Genomic DNA, 20,612 nt, shown 5'->3' on the forward strand with positions numbered 1-20,612 from the left:
TTTTCTTTTAATTTTTACAAATGCTTTCTTCTGGAAATTCCACAGTAATAAAACAAACATAGCTGCCAAGTTATCCCTTTTTTAAAGGGATTTTCCCTTATGCTGAATAGGTTTCCTCGCGAGAAAAGGGAAAACTTGGCAGCTATGAAAACAAATTGTTACAATAATATAAAAATAAACGTTGCTATTACATTTCATTAATTACATTCCATTCATAAATGACCCGCCTAACGACAAATAATTACAATTACAACAAATAAAGGCTTGGCATATCTTGCTTTGCATGCCATGCATCTATCTCATATGTTGATTTCACCTTTAAAGTTGCATTACTGAAATAAATGCACTTTTCAATTATATTCTAATTTTCCGAGTTTCACCTGTAACGCAGGCATAGGCAAACTTGGCTCTCCAGGTGTTTTGAGACTACAATTCCCATCATCGCTGACCACTGGTCCTGCTAGTTAGGGATGATGGGAGTTGTAGTCCCAAAACATCCGGAGGGCCAAGTTTGCCTACGCCTGATCTAACGAATTGTCCAATGATGGATTTAAAGAGGTAATTCTACAAGTCATGCAACTGATTCTATTGCAGGCAATACATTTGAGCAGCTTTCTTGCCAACTTAAACTGCAACTTTCACTGCCCCAATCTTGGTTTGAAGAAGAGCAGGGAAGGGTCTTCTGTTGCCCTCCTGATGGATTGCAGAGATCATCACTGACCCATTGGTCATGTTAAAATTGTAGAGTTGGGAGGGACTGGGGGGGGAACCACGAAGGTCATATAGTCCAAACTGTGCAATACAGGAATCTTTTGCCCAAGGTGGGGCTTGAACTCACAGTCCTGAGATTAAGAATCTCATGCTCTACTGACAGAGCTATCCACAGGGCTAATGGAAGCTGGAGTCCCATAACATCTGGGTGGCCCCAATTTCCTCATCCCAATGTACAGATGTAAATACTCCCTTTAAAAAAGCCGTCTGGATCTTTAAGGTGAAATAAATCAGATTAGCGAAGTGGGTTTTTTTCGGCCAGCAAAGTGTGTAGACGACCTTTTAAGAGTGATAAATAGAGAATTGGGTTAATAAATTTTGGGAAGATTTCCGGCAAGCTGTCATCACTCCGCAGGTGGCAAAATTTGTTAAGGCCGCTGTCGCTCATCTCAGACTTTGCCAGCACGTAGCTTGTCACTCTCTTTAATCTGCTTTACTTGAGGCTGTGATTTTTGCATTTTGTCTTAATGGCCCGTTGGCAGTAATAAACGAACTGCTACTTACTCCCATAATTGTAATTACGCACGTTGACAATTGATTCTCGCATCTTCCTCAAACGAGGCTCGTGCTAATAATAATGAAAGGTTAGAAAGCGGGGGCGGGGCCCCCTGCTTCTTGCGAGCACTTTCACCTTTCTACGCTCCTCACTGCTCTCGGCTTTAAGAGTTTCACTTCTTCCATAAAGGAAAGTGGAGGGCACTTGACCTGCGGCCTCGCTTTATGGGTTCCCCATTTGGGGGGGGAAGGAACCACACCTTCCAATGGTCTCCCCAAGAGACAGGGCGCGCTCTGCTCCCCACCCCCTGCCATCAAGGCGCATTAAATGCATACTCCGGCGCCGATGCATTAAAGGGGATTTCCCCGCTTGCACATAATGCACCCCCAGCCAATAGGAAAATGATCATTCCTTTCGCTCCGCGCCCCAACTGCCTCTTTCCTGTGCAGCCTCGCCGAGCGCGCACGGAGCTGCCCGGAACTTCCCGAGAGGCTGCCGCTCCCCTCCCTCCCTCCCTCCTCCCCGCTCCGAGGCTGCTTTCTCTCTTCCCCCAGCCAACCCCCGGCTTCCCTGGGCGGGGAATCGCCTCTCTTCCTTCCTTCGCTGTCCCCACCCACCTTTGCAATGGCAAGCAAGATGGAGGAGCGGGGCGGCTTCGGCGCCCTCCCAGGGCGCTGTTGTTAAAAAAGCGCAGCTGCTCCCCAAAGGCTGCGGCGCCCTTGCTCCCCCCAGCGCGCCCCGCTGCCCCACGCTTCCCGGATTGCATCCCTTCCTCCCCCCTCTCCCCCCATGCGCCCTCCCTTCCCCCCTTCCTGCAATTGTCTTTGCTTCTCCTCCCCCCTATCCTGCATGCACCCATTGCTTATGCACGCGCTCTCTGGAGAGGCTCTGCCAGAGCTGTGATCTCTCCACGCGCGCGCGCCTCCATCTATTATTGCGATCCTTTGGCTGCCGCCGGTGCAACCAGATCGATCCATCCACCCATCCAGCTGCCCCTTTCTCCCCCCACCCGCCCCGTTTCCCCCCTCCTCTCCCCCTCCCTCCCTGCGCCATCGTCATTGCCAGTGCCGCTGCCGCCGCCGCCGTGTTTCTTGGATGGATTTCTTCCTGGGTGTTTTTGCTGGAAGGTGAAGCCGGAGACCCGGGGGCCCCCGAGGTTTTAGATAGTCTCTTCTTCTTCCTCCTCGACCCCCGGCTCCTGGTTGCTGTCAGCGATCCAGGCCGAGAAGGGAGCGAGGCGCCCGGTCAGCGTGGCGGTGGCAGCGCGCTCGGGTCCGGAGGAGCCACCGACCGCGTCTCGCAGCCATGAGCGGCTCCACCGCTGCTTCCTCCACCAGCGGCAACGCGGCCGGCGAAGGGGCGGAGGACGCCGCCAAGGATTCCGCGGACATCGCGGCTTTCTTCCGATCGGGTGAGCGCTCCGCTTGGCCGGAGGGGAAAGGCGATCTGGCGTTGGGGAGAAGAGGGTTGGGTTGGCCTTTCCAAGGAGTTTAGAGAAGGAAGCGAGGGGGAAATATCGGTCGTTCCTATTTTATTTTCCCCGCCCGGTGGTTTTGTGCGCTCTGGAGTGTCGCTGCTTTCCGTGCCCGAGAGCTAAAAAAAAAAAGGGGGGGGGAATCAATCCTTGCCTCGACAAGCCTCATATTTTTGCAGGATTTCTGCGTTGAAAAAGGCCAAGTGTTCCTAAGACCAGCCATATGTATCGCCGTATGCATTTTACAGAGTCTCTTTAATATCTGATCGATGGATCTGGCTGTCAACTCCAAAGCCCCGATATAGATTCTCTTTTAGCCTGTCGGGGTACCTTATCGTTTAGCTGTAATGGTCCATTCTTCTGAGCAGCATCACCTCCTTTAAAGACTAGATTTCCCCTCCTTGATAAAGTCAATAGGCTATAGAAGGCCAAGATTATCTGTGGACTGTAGCATGTGTCTGGGTGTCATAATCCACAGCCTTTGTCACTGTTTCTAGACAGCTGCTGTAACCAAGGAATGGCAACTCAGCCGCATCCCCATCTTTCCCTTCCTCCATGGGGAAAAAAAAAACCCCGAGCATTTGTTTTCATGTCTAGCTTTCGGCTCCAGCTCTGGGTGTGTGTTTATTTCTATTAAAATGAAAAGCTTCTCTCTCTCTCTCTCCATCTCTGCCTGCCTGCCTGCCTTTGCGGTTCGAATGCAAGTCTTGGAAGAGCGGGGTGTAAATAATCTACAGAGAGGCTAAAATAGAGTTGGCTTGGTTTGTCTGGTTTTTTCTTTTTTGGGGGGGGGGAGCGAGCATTTTTATTTTTAATACAAATCTGGCCTAAGGAGTGGACAGTTGATTGTCTTTCTGCATTGATTTTGGTAGGTGGTTGGATTTCTGGGGGGGGGGGGGGTGTTGGCAGAGGAGGACATGCATCTTGCATAGTTAAGCTGTAAGGGAAATACTTTGACACAAGGCAGGTGCCCGGGAGCCTCTCCTTACATGGTCACTCCAGCTGTTGTCCAAACCTCCTTGTATCCTGTTACCCTAGGGTGGTAAAACTTTTATTGTTATTATTCGTTCTCATTATTGAATGCTTGAGATGGGGTAACGGCCGCAGCTGGGAAACAGAAATGGATAAGGTGCAGAAGGCAGGCGGTTCCTCCGAAACAGACCTTTTCCAGAAACCCCACAAGTGGAGAAAGGTAACATTACGGATGCCTGCCCTGTGTGTGCGCGCCTGAAACTGCCATGTTGCAATGCTCCCCGTGAATCCATTGCTTATGGCCACAGGGACTGTGGATTTGTGTAAGACAGGGAGGGGTGGGAAAGGAGTAGTTAGCTTGGGCCTGTATGTTTCTGGGCTTGCAGCTGAAATGAAAAAAACAAAACACTTTCTCCCCTTGGAAAATGGGGTGGGGTGGGGGAAGGGGTGGTTGCTGGGTCATATAGGCAAGTCACAGACACCCCTTTGCTTCTGGAGCAAACGTGCCCCATTCTGACAAATCCAAGCAAAGGTCTCTGTGAATTCAGGTGGGGAGGGATATCTCTGGAAGGAGGGAGGGAAAAGGCACAGGGTTGTCCCAACCAATGCCTGCCTGCTGTTTGGGGGGGGGGCAGGGGGAGGAGGCTGAAGGGGAAGCCCAGCAGAAAGGCCCCCTTAACGTCTTGCCTGTCAGACTTCTCCAGCACCGAAGACAGAAGCTCTCGCTTTGGGTTTTCCTCCCTCCTGCCAGAATTTGTTTGGTTCCTCCTCCTCCTCCTCTGCCACTGATATGTTGCTCATCATCATCCTTCCAAGGAGGGGTGGAGAGGGGGAGAGAGGGCAGCAGGCTTCCTCGCTTGCTTCATCTGGATGCCTTTAAAAGGACCGAGCCTAGGAAGTGGGGATAGTTGGGGGGGGGAGAGAAGAAATGCAGACTCATCTCTGGAGAACCGAAGGGGCGTCTGAGTTAGGTAGGTATTTTTGCCTCCATTAGTGAAGGAGTAGACCATGACTGCTTGGAGTAAGTGTTTGTTTGCTACGTAGCATTTGCCCTATTTGACGGAGAACTGGGGCAGCGGGGGCGGGGAGAGGCAGATGGAGAAGGGGAGGATGAAAACTGTCAGTCTTTGGGTCTCCTCTTTATTCTCCTCCTCCCCACTCCCCGAGTTGGTCATAGTCAGGGAACTTGTATACAAGCTTCTCTGCTCACAGTCCCTTAATCTGGGCCAAATATGATCCGTGAGGGTGGTGGCTGTGTGGACAGGTGGCTGCTTTTCTCGTGAGCTCTGCTGGTGTTGTTATACGAAATGGGCTCCCAGGATAGACTGCATGGATCATGTTCCTCAGGAACCCATAATCCCTGTTCGACATCACTTGCCGTGGCTAGAGTGTCTTGCAGCGCTGAGTTGCAGGGAGACCCATTCATTCTGCATGGCTTCAAGGGTGAGCATCAGCCGAGCAAAGGGTGCGCACATTGCGTTTTGCTTTCCTGGGCATTTCTGTCGTCGCGGGAATTGGGTGAGTTGCTGCCTAGTACACTAAGCAGCCCGATTGAGGTTGCTCTGCTCTAGGTTGGATCTGTGCTGCGTGACAAAGATGTTCAGGTGTGTGCCCGTTGCAAGACATAAGCGATATTTTTTTTACTGTTGAAAAGACTTTCTTTGGTGGGGTTATGTCAGAGCGATCTGGCTTCTCTTCAAGACAGGCTTCCAAATTGGTCGGCAAAATTTACTGGCCTTCATACCTGTCTATAGATACTTGTTTGGGGCTGCAATCCTGTTGAATTCAGCGGGATTTGAAACCTGACAAAGGCAACATAAGATTTTCTTTCCCTGGACCCACCTCGAGCTGGTTCTTCTTGCCTCAGAGAAGTGACTACTGTATTTGCATACCTTGTTCAGAATGTAAAATAAAAAAAAATCCTTCAGTAGCACCTTAAAGACCAACTAAGTTTTTATTTTGGTATGAGCTTTCGTGTGCATGCACACTTCTTCAGATGTGTTATGCCATGGTGGTTCTGCTTCAGGTTTTATCTAATTTCTGATTCACCTGTATGGGCTTCCCACTTTGAGCCATTCTGCAGCAAAAGCATCCCTTACCGGTAGAATATTGGTAGTGAGAAGACTGGGAGAATTGGAAAGGCTGTTAAACAATAAACACAGGAGCTAATCATTGACAAATCCTTCTCTTTAGAATCCACTTAGATCAGGCATGCAGAGACACACACTGACTTGGGCTGTGTGTTAGATTTAATCCCACCTAAATCATGTTTTTAATTTTTTTTTTAAATATCTGATTTGGCTTTCTTTGTGTCGATTAGCCATTGACTTTGGGAAATTGGGAAAGGCATTCAAATAAATACACTTCTCTGTAGGAAAGTCCTGGTGGTATGGGTAATAATAGACAATGAATGGGGTGGAAAGTGCAGCAATAGGAAACAAACAAAAAAGGGGGGGGGACTGGGAAGAACAGGGATGGGTGGATGGAATACCATATTGGCGTTTCAAGCATGCAAGTAGGAGTTTGGGCGGGCACCATGACTGGTCTTCCAGGACCGGCAAAGAGGGAGGGGGCTTTGATTTTGGAATGGTGCAGCTGCTATGGAAGAGTATCTGAGTCATTGGGAAGGGTGAACTTTTTATGGCGTGGAATGTACTAAGTGTGGACTGCTGGTTGCTTCCACTGGACAAGCAAATCAAAATAAGTCCTCGGAGCCTCAATGCTGAGGCCTGTAGATGCTGTTGAATAGCTTGAGGACCTATTAAGATAAAGCCTGAAATGGAATATATTGGGACAGGCATGCTGTACAATGGCTGGTTTGGTGCAGGTAACAATGGTATATCACTCCCATGACGTTTGTTTGTTGCGGGAAGTGGGAAGAGTCCAAAAAAGCAACTGAAACCATGCTCTCTTTTTTTTAATTAAAAAAAAAATCAGATGGCTCCGTTGCATTTTGGAGATAGGAATGCCTCGTTTCGCCTATAATATAAGAACGACCTTTTTATTTAGCCTTAAAGTGTTGGTTTCTTGCGCTATAGGAACTACAGACTTTGTGACCAAACTATATGAGATGCTCTCTGATTAGATTTCCATAAATTTTCTGGGGAGGGTGGAAAATAGTTGTGGGGGCCTCAAAATTGGATGCTTGGGGAGAAGGGGTTTCTGACTTCCTTTTGCCCCTACCCAGTCTGTCTCCAAGGTTAGAAACTCTGCTATATAAGCTGGGTGCCAAATGGCTCTCCTCAAACTAGGGTTGCAGTCGCTAAAACAGAATGCCTAGTTGCCATTTGGGGGGCCAGGTGGCTCGAAAGTTGTATTTTTTAGTGCGACTTCTGGGTTCCTGAAATTCATTCTGATCGTGCAAATAAAATATAACTGATAGAATCCCACAGGATGTGTCACTAGTGTGTGAAACAGCAGATTTGGCATTGTGGAGGTGGGCAATTTATTGATCAGGAAAGTGGCATGAGTGGAAAAGGGATAGCTCCCCTTCTTCCCAGTGCCACAGCCCCGATCCAATGTGGCTGCTTTGTATAGATGAGAGCTCTGATCGCAGCTCATCTCCGTTAGTTAGCTTGTCGGTAGTAGATCTTGGTACCTCAAAAGGAAAGAAGCACTTCAGAGCAATGCAATGCTTCCTGTTTTCTTGGAAAGAGTAGACGTATTTCTCGGCATGCTGTAACTTGGGTGGAAATGTTTCCTTAACGCTTGACATAGCAGGCACAGTAACACTTTTGGCCCAATCCAATACACACACTTTGAACGGATGTTGTTGAGCTTGTGGGCTTAATACTTTGGCATGCGCGCCGTTCCTGCCACTTTCAATTTCCTTATTTTTATTGGCAGAGATCAATATTGGTAGCACGATACTGCCCTCCATATTAAAAAGGCGGCGCGAGGGCCTTTCATGCGTTGACTTTTCGAGCCTCATATGCACTGCTGTGGTGTAAGCGGGACCAGGAGGAGCGAAGACTTCTTGTGCTCTCTTCTCCCCTCGTTCTTTCTCGTTCCCTGCAATTATATAACTGGGCCCACTCGGTTTGATGTGCAGTATAGCACTTCGTGGTCTACATTTTTTAAATGCCTCCTAAAAATAGAGGGAGGGATGACTTTGAAACAAACTAGATCGAGGAAGTTGTGTAACACTATGAGTTCTTTTGCTATTTCAGTGGGTAACTTGAACTACTTTGAAAGCAGGGGTTTTTCCCTCTTGGGGGCCACGTTCTCTTGCAGGGTAATCTATTTGGGGCCGCATTCTGGCTGCGGTCAGAGCTGCTCCCATTTCTCTCCCCCATTTCCCAACCCTTTTGGTTTCCTGCAGAAGGTCAGAGGTTTGAACTGAGAGCTTGCAGAGAGCTTTGTCCTTCAGTCCATTTCAGCTTTGCTTTCCACCCTCCTTGTTTCCCTCTGGGTTTTCCTCACCTGCATGGAAACAGGCCATTTTAATGGAATTAGTTTATTTTTATTAAACCTTTTTTAAAAAAACACCAAAATGCCCAAACTGGTGAAATACACGGTGCATTTCAACTCTTGTTCGGATTCTTGATTCCTGGATATAAAGTAAATATTTGCCTGGACACTTTCTAAGCCACTAGCAATCAAACTTCCTACATTCAGATAACATCAACTTGTCGCAAATAAATGCTGTATATTGCTGAGAATTCTAGCATGCCCAGTTGGGTTGAGTTGCAGCTGGTTCAGAAATAACACCAGACCATGGTGCTGTGTGAACAAGCAATCAAAAAACCATGGGCTCCTCTTCTCAGATGTGGTGATGGCTTCAGGTTAAGTACGCTTCAGATTAAGTACAGACTTCCGGGACAAATTGTGTTTGTAAACCGAGGTACCACTGTGTACACACACACACACACACAGTGGTACCTCGGTTTACAAACACAATTTGTTTGTATATATAACTAATGTAGCTGAGTCCCTGGTTTTAAGGCAAAACACAGTTTGCTGTTTCATCCAACCCAGCAACCTACAGTTTGTACTTCTGCAAACCATAGACTGCTAATTTGGTAAAGTATGGTTTGCCTTAATCCTGGTGTGTGAAACCAAGGCTTCTTGACTCCTCCTTCACAGAACACAGAACTATGGTTTGACATTGCACCAGAGTTGTTTGGTCTCACTGTCTTTCTCTCCTAGTCTCTTTTTCAGATAAGAGAGAGAGAGAGAGAGAGAGAGAGAGAGAGAGAGAGAGAGAGAGAGAGAGAGACTACCAGCAGACAGAAAAGTAAGAGGAGAGAGAGGAAAAGGGCAAAAATGTATGGCAAAAATGGTCCAATCTTTCAGGCTGGGGTTAAACGTGGATCTAGGAAAGTTTAGATATATTACATTTGTATACCACCCTTCCCCAGTCTCAGGGCAGTTCACAACAAAATAAAACACAAAATGCATAATAAAAATAAGAGCAAAACACCCCATAACCCACACATTTAAAAGGACCTAGAATGTTGATCAGCCAAATACCTGGTTGAAGAGGAACGTTTTCGCCTGGCGCCTAAAAATATATATAATGAAGGTTCCAGGTGAGCCTCAACATTCCACAAACTGGGAGCCACCACAGAAAGGGCCTGTTCTCGTGTTGCCACCTTCTGGACCTCACGGAGGAGGTGCATGAAGACGGGCCTCAGAATAATCTTTTGTCCGCAATTCTGCACTTTATCCTGCTCACCATGAGATGCTGCTATCACTGTTAATATTATTATTAGTTAATAATTGTTTATTAGCTGTCCTCCACCCTAACTTCCAAGGGTGGGTTGCAGCAATTTAAAGAATACAACACAAAAATGGTTTAAATTACAATCACAAGAATAGGGTGGGTTCTAAACATTTATATTTCAGGTGTCTTTGGGTAAAGAAGTCTGTGTGTGTCACACTCATGTCACTTCCATATTTTATTCTAATCACTGACATCCAGTTTTGTTTTGTTCAGTTTACATGGTTGCATCCTGTCTTTTAGAAATTCCCCACAAAGCAGCATTATAGCATTCTTTGATTCAGCTCCTCTTTGATTTCTCATTAGGTTTCAGTTTTGACTCTGGCTCTTTTCTTGTTCAGGCAAAGATCTCTTGTTCCACATCCTTTTTTCTCTGGCCTCTTCCTGTGCCTGGAATGGTTGTTCTGAACATATTTTATCGTGCTTAAAATTGACGTTTCCAGTTTATCCAAATTGAATCTTTTTGAACATGTCACCCTTGATACTGCTAAGAAATTAAAATTACCAGGATGTCATAGATCCATTCTGCCATCAAATTCCACTGTTGAATATTAATATATCATTTTGCAAACTGCTGATTTATTCCCTTCTAAACTACAAATGGAATTTTCTACTTGGGCCAACGAAGCAGAAATTGACCCGCCCAAATATGAAATGCAACAAACGTGTTTATCTGCAGTTCACTATGGTATCCCTGTCCTTGCAACTCTTCTGAGCTTTTGAGCCTTTTTGGAGATAAAGGGTGGGCTTTTAGTCACAGGACAACTTGGCACTTGGTTACTTGAATTCTAGAACAGATTTCAGAATCAGGAAATCCAGAGAAGGTTAGAGTAGGGTGCCACATTCAGCAAAATGTCATGCTAGAGGTCTTCCTAGCACATTATAACTGAAGGCTGCAGGTGTGTGAATAATGTTGGAATCTTTATTGAATGTGCAGGGATTTTTTTTTATATATCGAGGGACATTCTGCAGGGATGTGCTAAGTGCAACCAAAAATGATAACGCTCAAGAAAAAAGTGTCCGTGAACAGATAGTCCTACTTGGGATTTCTAGTAAATTGTAAGAAACCAGAACTGCTGTTGAACAAGTCTGGGGAGATTTGAGGTGGGGATTTGGGGAGATCTTTCTCAGCTTCATGAGTCATGGTTTATATAGTGGAGGACGAGCATCAGGACCAAGTGCTTCTCCCATGATCCTCCACCTCACATTCTGGAACTTTATTCCTGACTTTTATTAATCCAGGGTTGCTGTTACTATCTGAACTGTGAGCTATTGCTTACAGTTCAACGCAGACAAAAAACATACCGGGGTCACTAATTGGTTTATGAAGCTGGGAAAGATCACCCAGACGATACCAACATGTGATTTTGTAAGAAAACTCTGGAAAGAATTGGGATGCGGCTGTGTTAGACCTGTGAAGGCAGCCCCAGGTGTACCACCCTAAACTATGGAGGAAGGGTGGGTGGAACAAAAAAGCAGTGTCATTAATCTAGAGTGTAAATAGGGTCACTGGGCACCTTGTAATTTTACTTTTCCAATTCTTGAAGTGAGGAGAAGCCGCCATCTTGCGGGATTCCTGTCCTCCAAGGCTATGCTGCTCATGAGTAGAGCCAGATTATTGCCTGAACGGCAAAAGGGATGGGTTGGAAGAGGAGCTATGGGAAAACATAGCTGACTTTTTATGAGCCCAGTCATGTGACCGTTACATCACCATGTGGAGTTTTGAGCCTAGCCATGTGGCTGTTGCATCACAAGAAGAGTGGGTGGGGCTACAGCAGGTTGAATTTCTCAGCCATCTTTCTCTAGCCTAGTGAGCAATTGGTCACTTGCTTACCGCAGGGTGAAGTACCTCCATGTGATTCACCACTCCAGCAAAGGACCAGGGCTACTGCTGACCTGATACTCGGGGAAGACGCCAAGCAACCATGTACTTCAATGAGGGGCACATGCTTTTCAGGCTCATCTTTCAGAGGCGGACATCTCTGTTTAAAGGCATTCTGGAAGTGGGAATGGGCAGAATCTGTTCCTGAAGCCTTGGAGAGCTGCCGCCGTTCAGAGTAGGGTAGTACTAGATTAGGTGGGTCATTGGTTCAAACTCTACGTAGAGCAGCTGCTTGCATGCTTGGTTTGCAGTCGTCTTACGCAACCACAGAATGTGAGTATTGCATAGTTTATTTCTAACCTCTCTTTTTTCTTCTTCAAGGAAAGGCTTGGATATCTTTTTGAAATAATTCTAAATGGTTCTTCTTCATCCCAACAGATTCCCACAGTGGTGAACAATAATAACTATTCAATAGAAGCAAAATGTAATTCATCATAAAACAATAAAAGCTAAAAGACAGCAGCAAAAAACAAAACAAAACAAAAAAACCAAGCACACAAGCACTGTGTGCAAGACAAATGGAGCTCCTTTAAAATGTCTGAGTAAGCAAGAAAATCTTTAACCTGGCATCTAAAATATTGTAATATTTTTGCCAGCTGAGCCTCCCTTGGGAGAGTGTTCCAGAGTTGAAGTTCCATCTCGGGAAAGGTCCTCTCCTTGTTGGGAACATAATGCAGTTCAGCAAGCGATTGAACCTGGGAAAAGGCTTTAGCTGAACATCTTAATGCGTGAGCAGGACAAACATGGGATGAGCTATATGGATCCCAAGCTGTTTAGGCATTAAAGCGAAGGATCAACACTTTGAATTGCACCCGGAAGCAGATTGGCACCCAGTGTAATTCTTTGAGAATTGGGGTTATACAGCTCCATCTATGCACAACAACATTTGGTTGGACTGAAACTTTTAATCCATCTTCAAGGGCAGCCCCAAGCATAATGCTTTACAGTAGTCCAACTGTGGGGTACCAGAGTATGCCTCACCATAGCTTAGCAGTCCCTACCCAGGAATTATAAGCATACACAACTGATTAGTTCTGTCGGTGGCTGTTGGTTACAATAGGCCCAAACAAATACCGCACTTTTCTGTCTGTAAGGCGAGGTTTTTTTCTTCAAAAATCATGTACTGTAGTCTTATACATGGGAAGTGCATTGTGGGGACGTGGGATTGGTTGTTGCAGTGAGTCGGATAATGTTATTGGTGGCTGCGTCAAGGGCTGGTGTTGATTGGCTGTCGTTGTGACAATTGGACAGTCGATTTGCTCCTTTTTTGGGCGAGAGGACAGAGGATAGGTGGCTTTTGCAATGCCGGCAGCAGCGGATTAAGGAACATAAGCATTTCCCACCAAATAAATAGGTTAGCTTGATAGCCTTGGTTGCATTCATATGGATGGCGTTGCACAGTTAAAAATAAATCTGATTGAAGCTTTTGCATGGCCATCTGAGTGCGCCAAGTATACGCGAGGCACTGAGGCAAATGGCCTCCTGCGCTGAAAGCTACTCCCTTCTGACGGGCAGGGAGCGTTTGCAAAGTCCTGCACGCAAGGTTGTGGCAGACCCGGCGACGCTCCGCCCGATCCCCCTGGGAAGTGTGTACGTGGGGTTTTCTTTTCCCTGTTTTTAACGATGACCCCTAATTAGCGCCTTTCCCCCAGCCCCGGGGCGGAGGAGGGGAGCGGGAGGCACGTTTGGACGCGCAGGTAGAAGTCTCCCGCGCTCGCACAGGGTTTTTGAGAGGGTTGCCTTGCGATGGCTTTTACAGTCCCAGTGAGTCCGAGGCTGGACCGAGACAGGAGGGGGGAAAAGGGGGGCGAAGCAACGGCGGCACAGCGAGAGGCTGCAAAGACCTCTCGGCGACCATGGCGGGTAAAGCTCAACAACTTTGGGGAATCTCCCCATTTTCAATTTTTTTAGTCCCCCCCAAATAGGGAGAGTCTTATACAAGGGGGTGTCTTATAGACTGAAAAGTATGGTAACTTCAGTGTTCAGAGGCAGGTGCTAAGGATGTCTAGGGGTGGAGAATCTATGTTACCTTTCGAGCTTCTCAAGGAAATCTTAGCAAGGGGCTCTATCTAGAGTCAGACTGTGGGAATTAGTGTTTGATTCAGCAAGGAAATTCTTTAAGTTCTAAACAGAAATCTAACGCCAGTTCTTTTTGTGTAACTCTTATTATTTAGAAAGCTTCCCCCCACCCCTAATTAAAAGAGGAATTGGTGTGCGAGTCAGAATTGCGAGGGGGAAAATAAAATAAAATAAAATGGTGCTTCTGTTAGTGCTTCTGAAACGACGTTGTGTTTTACCAGAAATCTCCCGCAGAGAATTATTAGCACTTCATTTTTATATTTCTGGGAAGCGTATATCTGTGTGGATCCCTTCCAAAAACATTAACTCTTTAGGAAGAAAAACCTGTGGTGGTTTTCATTGCCAATATGGGAAAACATTTTGGATCTTCAGAGCAGAGCTTGCTCCTGTTTCTTACTCCACGGTGAGAAGGAGGATGGTAGGCTAGGTAGGTCGGTAATTTATTTCAGCCATTGGCCCATATTGTTGGTAGGCTAGGTGTGCTGCTGTTGTGATCCATCAGGCTCTTCATGTTCATCTGTATCCTGGTTCTGGTCTTGAATGTCTTCTTCAGCCTGAAAGTTCTCCCATCCCAGAATGTTCCTCCAGGATCCTCCACATGGAAAATCGCTTCTTGCTTTTTCTTCAGGTGTCTGCAACACACTGCAAGAGGGTGCCTCCTGGGTGGGAGAGCTGTCCAGAGAACAGGGGCCGTAGAAAAGACCCACTTCCATGTTGCTTCTAGCTGGCACAGATAGCAGAGTCTCATTTGATGATCTGGGTGACCACAAAGGTGTCTCTTGGGGAAGGTGCTCCCACTGAATCACCTGCTCCCAAGTTGTTCATGTGTGTTAATAGCAAGAGATGGAAAGAAGATAAATTCCCGTCCAGAGAAGAATGGCAGGTTAAGTTGACGGATTATGCCAAAATGGCTAAAATGACCGGAAGAATCAGAAATCAGGAAGACCAAAATTTTAATAAATGATAAATCATTTCCCCATTCTTTATCTTAAAAACCATTGTAAACATTGTCAGTAGAATTGGAATAACACTTGTAGTTTAATGGAGAATTTTGGATGTAATGGAGATATAAGAGGTTTGGATTAGTATAAAAGATGCAGGAGGAAATGACCAACAATAGGACCCACAAAGGGGAGGAGGGAAGTCCAGGAGATCCTTTGGGATCTTGTTTTTATGCTGTAGGTTGGACATTTGATTGTAAAACTGTAATTTGAAAAGTCACTGTGTTCTGGACTAGCTGTAGCTTCCAAGCCATGCTCAGGGGTAGCCCCATGTAGAGTTCATTACACTATTCCAGTTGCAGAGTTACCAGTGTGCGTCCGCAGTTGCTAAGAGCTCTCTGTCCAAGAAAGGGCGGTTTATGTGTCAACCAAAGGTGACCATCTAGGCTCCTTTCCTAGGGACAATAGTGACAATAGTGGAACCTGGAGAACCCCCCCCCAACCCCCCCCCAAAGTACGGCCATAGGGAAGCTCTCTAGCTCATTTCTTTGTGTGCAGAAGTTCCAGGTCCAATCTTCAGCCTTTCCAGGCATCAATTCAGGTCATGCATAGCGGTTTTGGATTCTGATGTTACAGACAAGTAGAACTGGTTGTCATCAGTGCAACGTTCGAAATTCGCCAGGCGCATTTTGCACTTGGCCACTTGTGACCAAGTGAAAGATGCTCGGTGCCTAACTCCATCTCCACCATCTGAAGGTGCATGCCTGGGAATCATTGCATGTTGACTGCTTTCACACACTAGCAACACATCCTGTAGAATTCTACCCGTTATGTTTTATCTGCACAATCAGAATGATTTTCAGGAACCGAAAGGTATTGAAAAATACGATTTTCGAGTCGTCTGGCCCCAAAATGGCAACTAGGCATTCCATTTTGGCGATTGCAACCCTGATTTAAGGAGCCATTTGGCTCCTAGATTATATATCTGAGTTTCTAATCCTACATCATTGTACAGTGATACCTTGGTTCTCAAACTTAATCCGTTCTGGAAGTCTGTTGCAAAACTGAAGTGTTCCAAAACCAAGGCATGCTTTCCCATAGAAAGTAATGCAAAACGGATTAATCTGTTCCAGACAACCCCTAAAACAGCAATTTAACATGAATTTCACCATCTAATGAAACCTTTGATCCATAAAATGAAAGCAATAATCAAAGTACTGTACTATAAAATAAATAAGACAGTATTGTAGATGATTTGTAGAAGTTTCCATTTCTGCAGTCACACAATCAATCATTCAATAAATAAATAAATAAATAGCTGAACTGGGTTCCACACAGTCACAAAAACAGCCTCAAAAACAAAAGCGCAAAATAAATAGCAAAAACAAACGCGCCAAACTTAATCCGTTCCGGAAGTCCATTTGACTTCTGAAATGTTTGAAAACCAAGGCGCAGCTTCTGATTGGTGCAGGTGCCCCGGAAACAGTAGCTGACAGTCGCATTGGACGTTAGGCTTCCGAAAAATGGAATACTTACTTCCGGGTTTTTGGCGTTTGGGAACCAAGGTGTTTGAGAACCGAGGTACCACTGTACTCCAAAATCTCCCAATGACAGCTCCCTGCATCTTAATATTAGATAGCATATGAGTTACAACAGTGCAATACCTTTAACAGCCATACTGTACCATCAAGGTCTGTATTAGCTCCAGTTTTCACTCTTTGCTGGTCTCCCATCCCACCTTTCTTGAGAAGGATGGGGAAATTGGCAGTCAACACATTGCAAGTCAGAGCTAAAATCTAGGAGGGGTTTAGGCTCATTTTATAATGGGACCTCCCACTTCCGAAATTTGCTATCATCAATATTGGCAACTATTTTCTCATTTCCTCCACATAATAACGTCTAGTTCGAGTCTTTCCAATGCATACTTTGCTTACTGGCAAGCGACCCAATCAAAAACATTGTGAAAATGAAGGACCCTGTTGCATATTGTACCGCTTTTCTCAACGGGATGCAAAAAGAAGAAAGTATGAAGGGCCCTCAATTTCCGCCCCCCCCCAGCCCGTTTTCTGTGAAACATAGGTAGGGAGTTCTTTGATGCCGCTAAACTTGAAGTTCTAAATGGAAGTAGGTAGGAAGCAGGACTGTGATTCAGTTTGCTACCAGCCCCTGGAAAGCTGAATCACTTTGTTCAGGAAAAATGTTGCATGACTAGGAAGTGATTGCATGACTAGGAAGTGATTCATAGTGCCGGTGACTTCTTTGCCGCTCTCTGTTACAGAAGGCTTTTCTGCCTTCCAAGAACTCTTTTAAGTCAGGAAAGTCGATGCCAAGAAGATGCATGCCGCAAAAACACGATACTATTGTGGGCACCCCGGATCAAATCTTAAAAGTTACAGTGCTTTTTAGAACCAGGGTGGATTTGATTTAAATCAATCTGATTTAATTCACGATTTAAATCACTAGTCAGTAAGGCTTGATTTAAATCATAGTTGTCTACATAAAGACTAATTCTTGCTGGTACAACTTTAATATGCAAGTAGATGAAGATTTTTAGAATAACAACTTTTCATATTAGTTTTTTTTTAATCCCCAGTTTAATAGGTTAATCATTCATACTGTATTTGGACAACTTTTCTGTTGTACTTAGGAAGGAGAAAAATAATCATTACATTAATAATAACAAATTAAATAGATTTATTCAACTGAAACAATAACATTACAGCATATGTTATTTGTTTAAACAAACATCCATGTTTGTTAACTAATTTGGCTAAACAAAAACAATATATATATATTTTAAGAAACTTAGACTGTCAGCCCAGCCTACACATGAAAAACTTAAATACTGTCCACTCCAAACAATCAGAAAAATGTTGTTTCTATTCTATTCACTGAACTTCTGGAAACTTAATCACTGAAGGGGTTGATTCTGTATTCATAGGTTTGTAGAACAATAGGATTAAGGTCTATTTCTCAACTCTGTTCATGTTATAACATTTTTGCTGTGAAGAAGAGGCATGTGATCTCTGCTGAGTCAAATTCAGTTTTGAGAACTGCAAAAGTAAACCAAGCATCTGTGATAATATCTTGTAGGCAGAGAAACTGCCCAATAATCTTACAAAAACCTCTGGAACAGCATGACATTTTGAATGGATTAATGGAATTTATTTACCAAAAAAATTAAACATATACAACCTTATTCTACATAATTAAAAAAACCCTAATCTTTATTTCATGATGGAATAACCTTTGGATGGTAATATATTTTCCTCAAAAAGCATTTTATTTAATAAAATCTGATTTAAATAAAAAAAATCCGATTTAAATCAAAAAAATCTGATTTTTCTTTAAAAAATCATTGATTTTTATCCACCCTGTTTGGAACCCCAGTGCTTGTCCCCTAAAAGCAACACTTGCGTTCTGTGGAAGTAAGGGAAGCACATTCTTCTCCTGTAGGGGATGCTCAGATCTCCCTCCTCTTTCCTCTAGGGGAGCCAGCTCAGAAGGTGCCTCAAGCTCTAACCCAATCCCTGGACTTCCAGGTCTGCATCCACCCACCTGTGCAGGGGGGGGAAGGGGTGAGTTTTTCCCCCAGGTGAGGGGGAAGGGCAAGAGGAAAAGGGAGATGTTCCTCCAAATACCCTTTGAATCCAGCATTCGAATCCGGGCATTGTTGGCCAACGATCGTAGATGAATGGGAGTTGCAGGGCAGCATCATCTTGTTGACTTCTGAGCTGTAGGATACTGCCTCTTCTTTAAAATAAAGGTAAAATGCTACAAACCCAGTTGGAGTCTACTGCTTTTAGGCTACAGGTGATTGTGAATATGTTTGGAAAAGCAAGCTAGTTTAAAATAATAATAATAATAATAATAATAATAATAGACTTGTTTGTGGGGGCAATCCAGAGTATCTTAGGAGAACCCCTCCTACTTTTGCTAATATTCATCTAATATTCATCTAATTCATCTAATATTCATGCTAATGTTCATCCTTAAATACTGCCTTTCAGTTCTGTTATGGAAGTCTGTAGCCCCTCTTGATCAGCGAAACAGGGTCAGGGAGAGGACTTCTGGTAGCACCGTAGGCCAAATATTTCCAGAGCTGAAAATAGTTGTGACAAAGCTTCTAAAATTGGTATTGTTTTGATACATCGATGGGCTCTGTGCAAGGCCGAAAAGAGGCGTAGAAACGAATTATTGTGAAGCCTTCGGCAGCAGAGAAGTGCCATTGCTGCTTTTGTCCATGATCGTTGGAAAAATGTCTGCCAGGCAGACTCGTTTTCTGCTGGTTTTTTTGTTGCTGGAGAAAGTGGGCAACGCTTCTTTCACACGGGGGTGGAAATGAGTCAGTGCAGCCAGGTAGGGAACATGCAAGCTGACTTTTGGCTAGTGGGAGTGTATCTGCGACACCAGCCCGCCTTTCAATAATATAAGTGTCTTAAGAACTGTGATTTTTCCAAATCAGATGGCTTTTTGGGTTGGGCTTTTATTATTACATGTGTTTCATGCTTTCTTTTTTTAGTGCTTTGTGCTAGGTTAGGGTGGGTCCTAAATTTCACTAGCTGTAGTGCTTTTGTTCTAGAAAAAAAGGTGCTGGTGCTACCGGGTACATAGCCTTGAGTTGAGTTGAGTTGAGTTGGTGGTGGCGCTGTGGTCTAAACCACTGAGCCTCTTGGGCTTGCCGATCAGAAGGTTGGCGGTTCAAATCCACACAACGGGGTGAGCTATTCTTCTGTCCCAGCTCCTGCCAACCTAGCAGTTCGAAAGCACGCCAGTGCAAGTAGATAAATAGGTACCTGCTGTGGCAGGAAGGTAAACAGCATTTCTGTACGCTATGGTTTCCGTTGCGCCAGAAGTGGTTTAGTCATGCTGGCCACATGACCTGGAAAGCTGTCTGTGGACAAACGCCGGCTCCCTTGGCCTGAAAGTGAGATGAGCACCGCAAACCTTTAGTCACCTTTGACCGTACTTAACTGTCCAAGGATCCTTTACCTTTCACCCCTGAGTACCCCCATGTGCTGCTCTGGTTCGCCAGAAGCGGCTTTGTCATGCTGGCCACATGACCTGGAAGCTGTACACCGGCTCCCTCGGCCAACAATGCGAGATGAGCGCCGCAACCCCAGAGTCGGTCACGACTGGACCTAATGGTGAGGGGTCCCTTTACCTTTACCTTTACCCCCAGAAATAAAACACTGGTAGTAACTGCTGAGGGACATGTCTTGCTCCTTCTGGGCTAGTTTGTCCACCTTTGGTTCCCACCCTGCACTCTGCTGTCACCTGGGAGTGCCTGCTTTGCACTTGTAGGTTCCCCACATGGTGTATACTGAAGATGCCCGGCGAACTTCACTGGGGAGAGCATTCCACAGATGGGGAGCCACTGCAGAAAAGGCCCGTTCTTGTGTTGCCACCCTCCGGACCTCTTGTGCAGGAGGCACACAAAGAAGGGCCTCAGAAGATGATCTCAGGGTCCAAGTAGGTTCATATGGAAGGAGGCGGTCCTTGAGGTATTGCAGTCCTGAGCCATTTAAAGCTTTATAGACCAAAACCAGCACTTTGAAACTAATTGGTAGCCAGTGCAGTCGGACCAGGATCGGTGTAATATGCTCTAACCATCTTGTTCTGGTGGTGAGCAACCTGGCTGCTGAATTCTGCAGTAACTGAAGTTTCCAAACTGGGGCAGCCCTACGTATAACGTGTCGCAGTAATCTTAACTTTGAGGTTACCAGAGGATAGACTACAATAGTTAGGCTATCTCTGTTCAGATAGGGGTGTAGCTGGGCTACTAGCCAAAGCTGATGGAAGGCACTCCAGGCCACTGAGGCCACCTGAGCCTCAAGTGACAGCAAAGGATCCAGGATTATCCCCAAGCTATGAACCTGCTCCATTAGAGGAAGGACAACCCCATCAAGAACACACAATCTCCCACCCATCCGGTCCGGTCCTATTATGTAGAATAGCCTCCCCGCTTCAGATCTTCTGCACCTCATGTGGAGAAGAAGAGGAGGAGGAGGAGTTTGGACTTGATATTCCGCCTTTCACACCCCTTAAGGAGTCTCAAAGCGGCTAACAATCTCCTTTCCCTTCCTCCCCCACAACAAACACTCTGTGTGGTGAGTGAGGCTGAGAGACTTCAGAGAAGTGTGACTAGGTTACCCAGCAGCTGCATGTGGAGGAGCGGGGAAGCGAACCCGGTTCACCAGATTACGAGTCCACCGCTCTTAACCACTACGCCGTGCTTGGCCTGGATGTTGGGTCCTGCTCGCTCCGTTATGTGA

The 20,612-nt window shown here is 45.5% G+C and overlaps 1 protein-coding gene across 3 annotated transcripts in view; it reads left to right on the forward strand.

Moving 5' to 3' along the window:
* Positions 1–1,880: 1,880 nt before the first annotated feature.
* The window catches only part of TRIO (trio Rho guanine nucleotide exchange factor), a 262,864-nt gene continuing 244,132 nt past the window's right edge, over positions 1,881–20,612 (forward strand). Inside the window, exon 1 of one of the 3 annotated variants that reach the window (XM_060278041.2) lies at positions 1,881–2,678. In XM_060278041.2, coding sequence (XP_060134024.2) covers positions 2,573–2,678 — 106 coding nt within the window. In that variant the 5' untranslated portion in view covers positions 1,881–2,572. Of the gene's footprint in view, positions 2,679–3,913; positions 3,934–4,542; positions 4,685–20,612 lie in introns of those variants that run through there. The other 2 variants (XM_060278045.2, XM_060278044.2) reach the window with 2 other exon arrangements.

Source organism: Zootoca vivipara, chromosome 8 (assembly GCF_965207765.1).
Source record: "Zootoca vivipara chromosome 8, rZooViv2.hap1.1, whole genome shotgun sequence".
In the NCBI taxonomy this organism is placed as follows: Eukaryota; Metazoa; Chordata; class Lepidosauria; order Squamata; family Lacertidae; genus Zootoca; species Zootoca vivipara.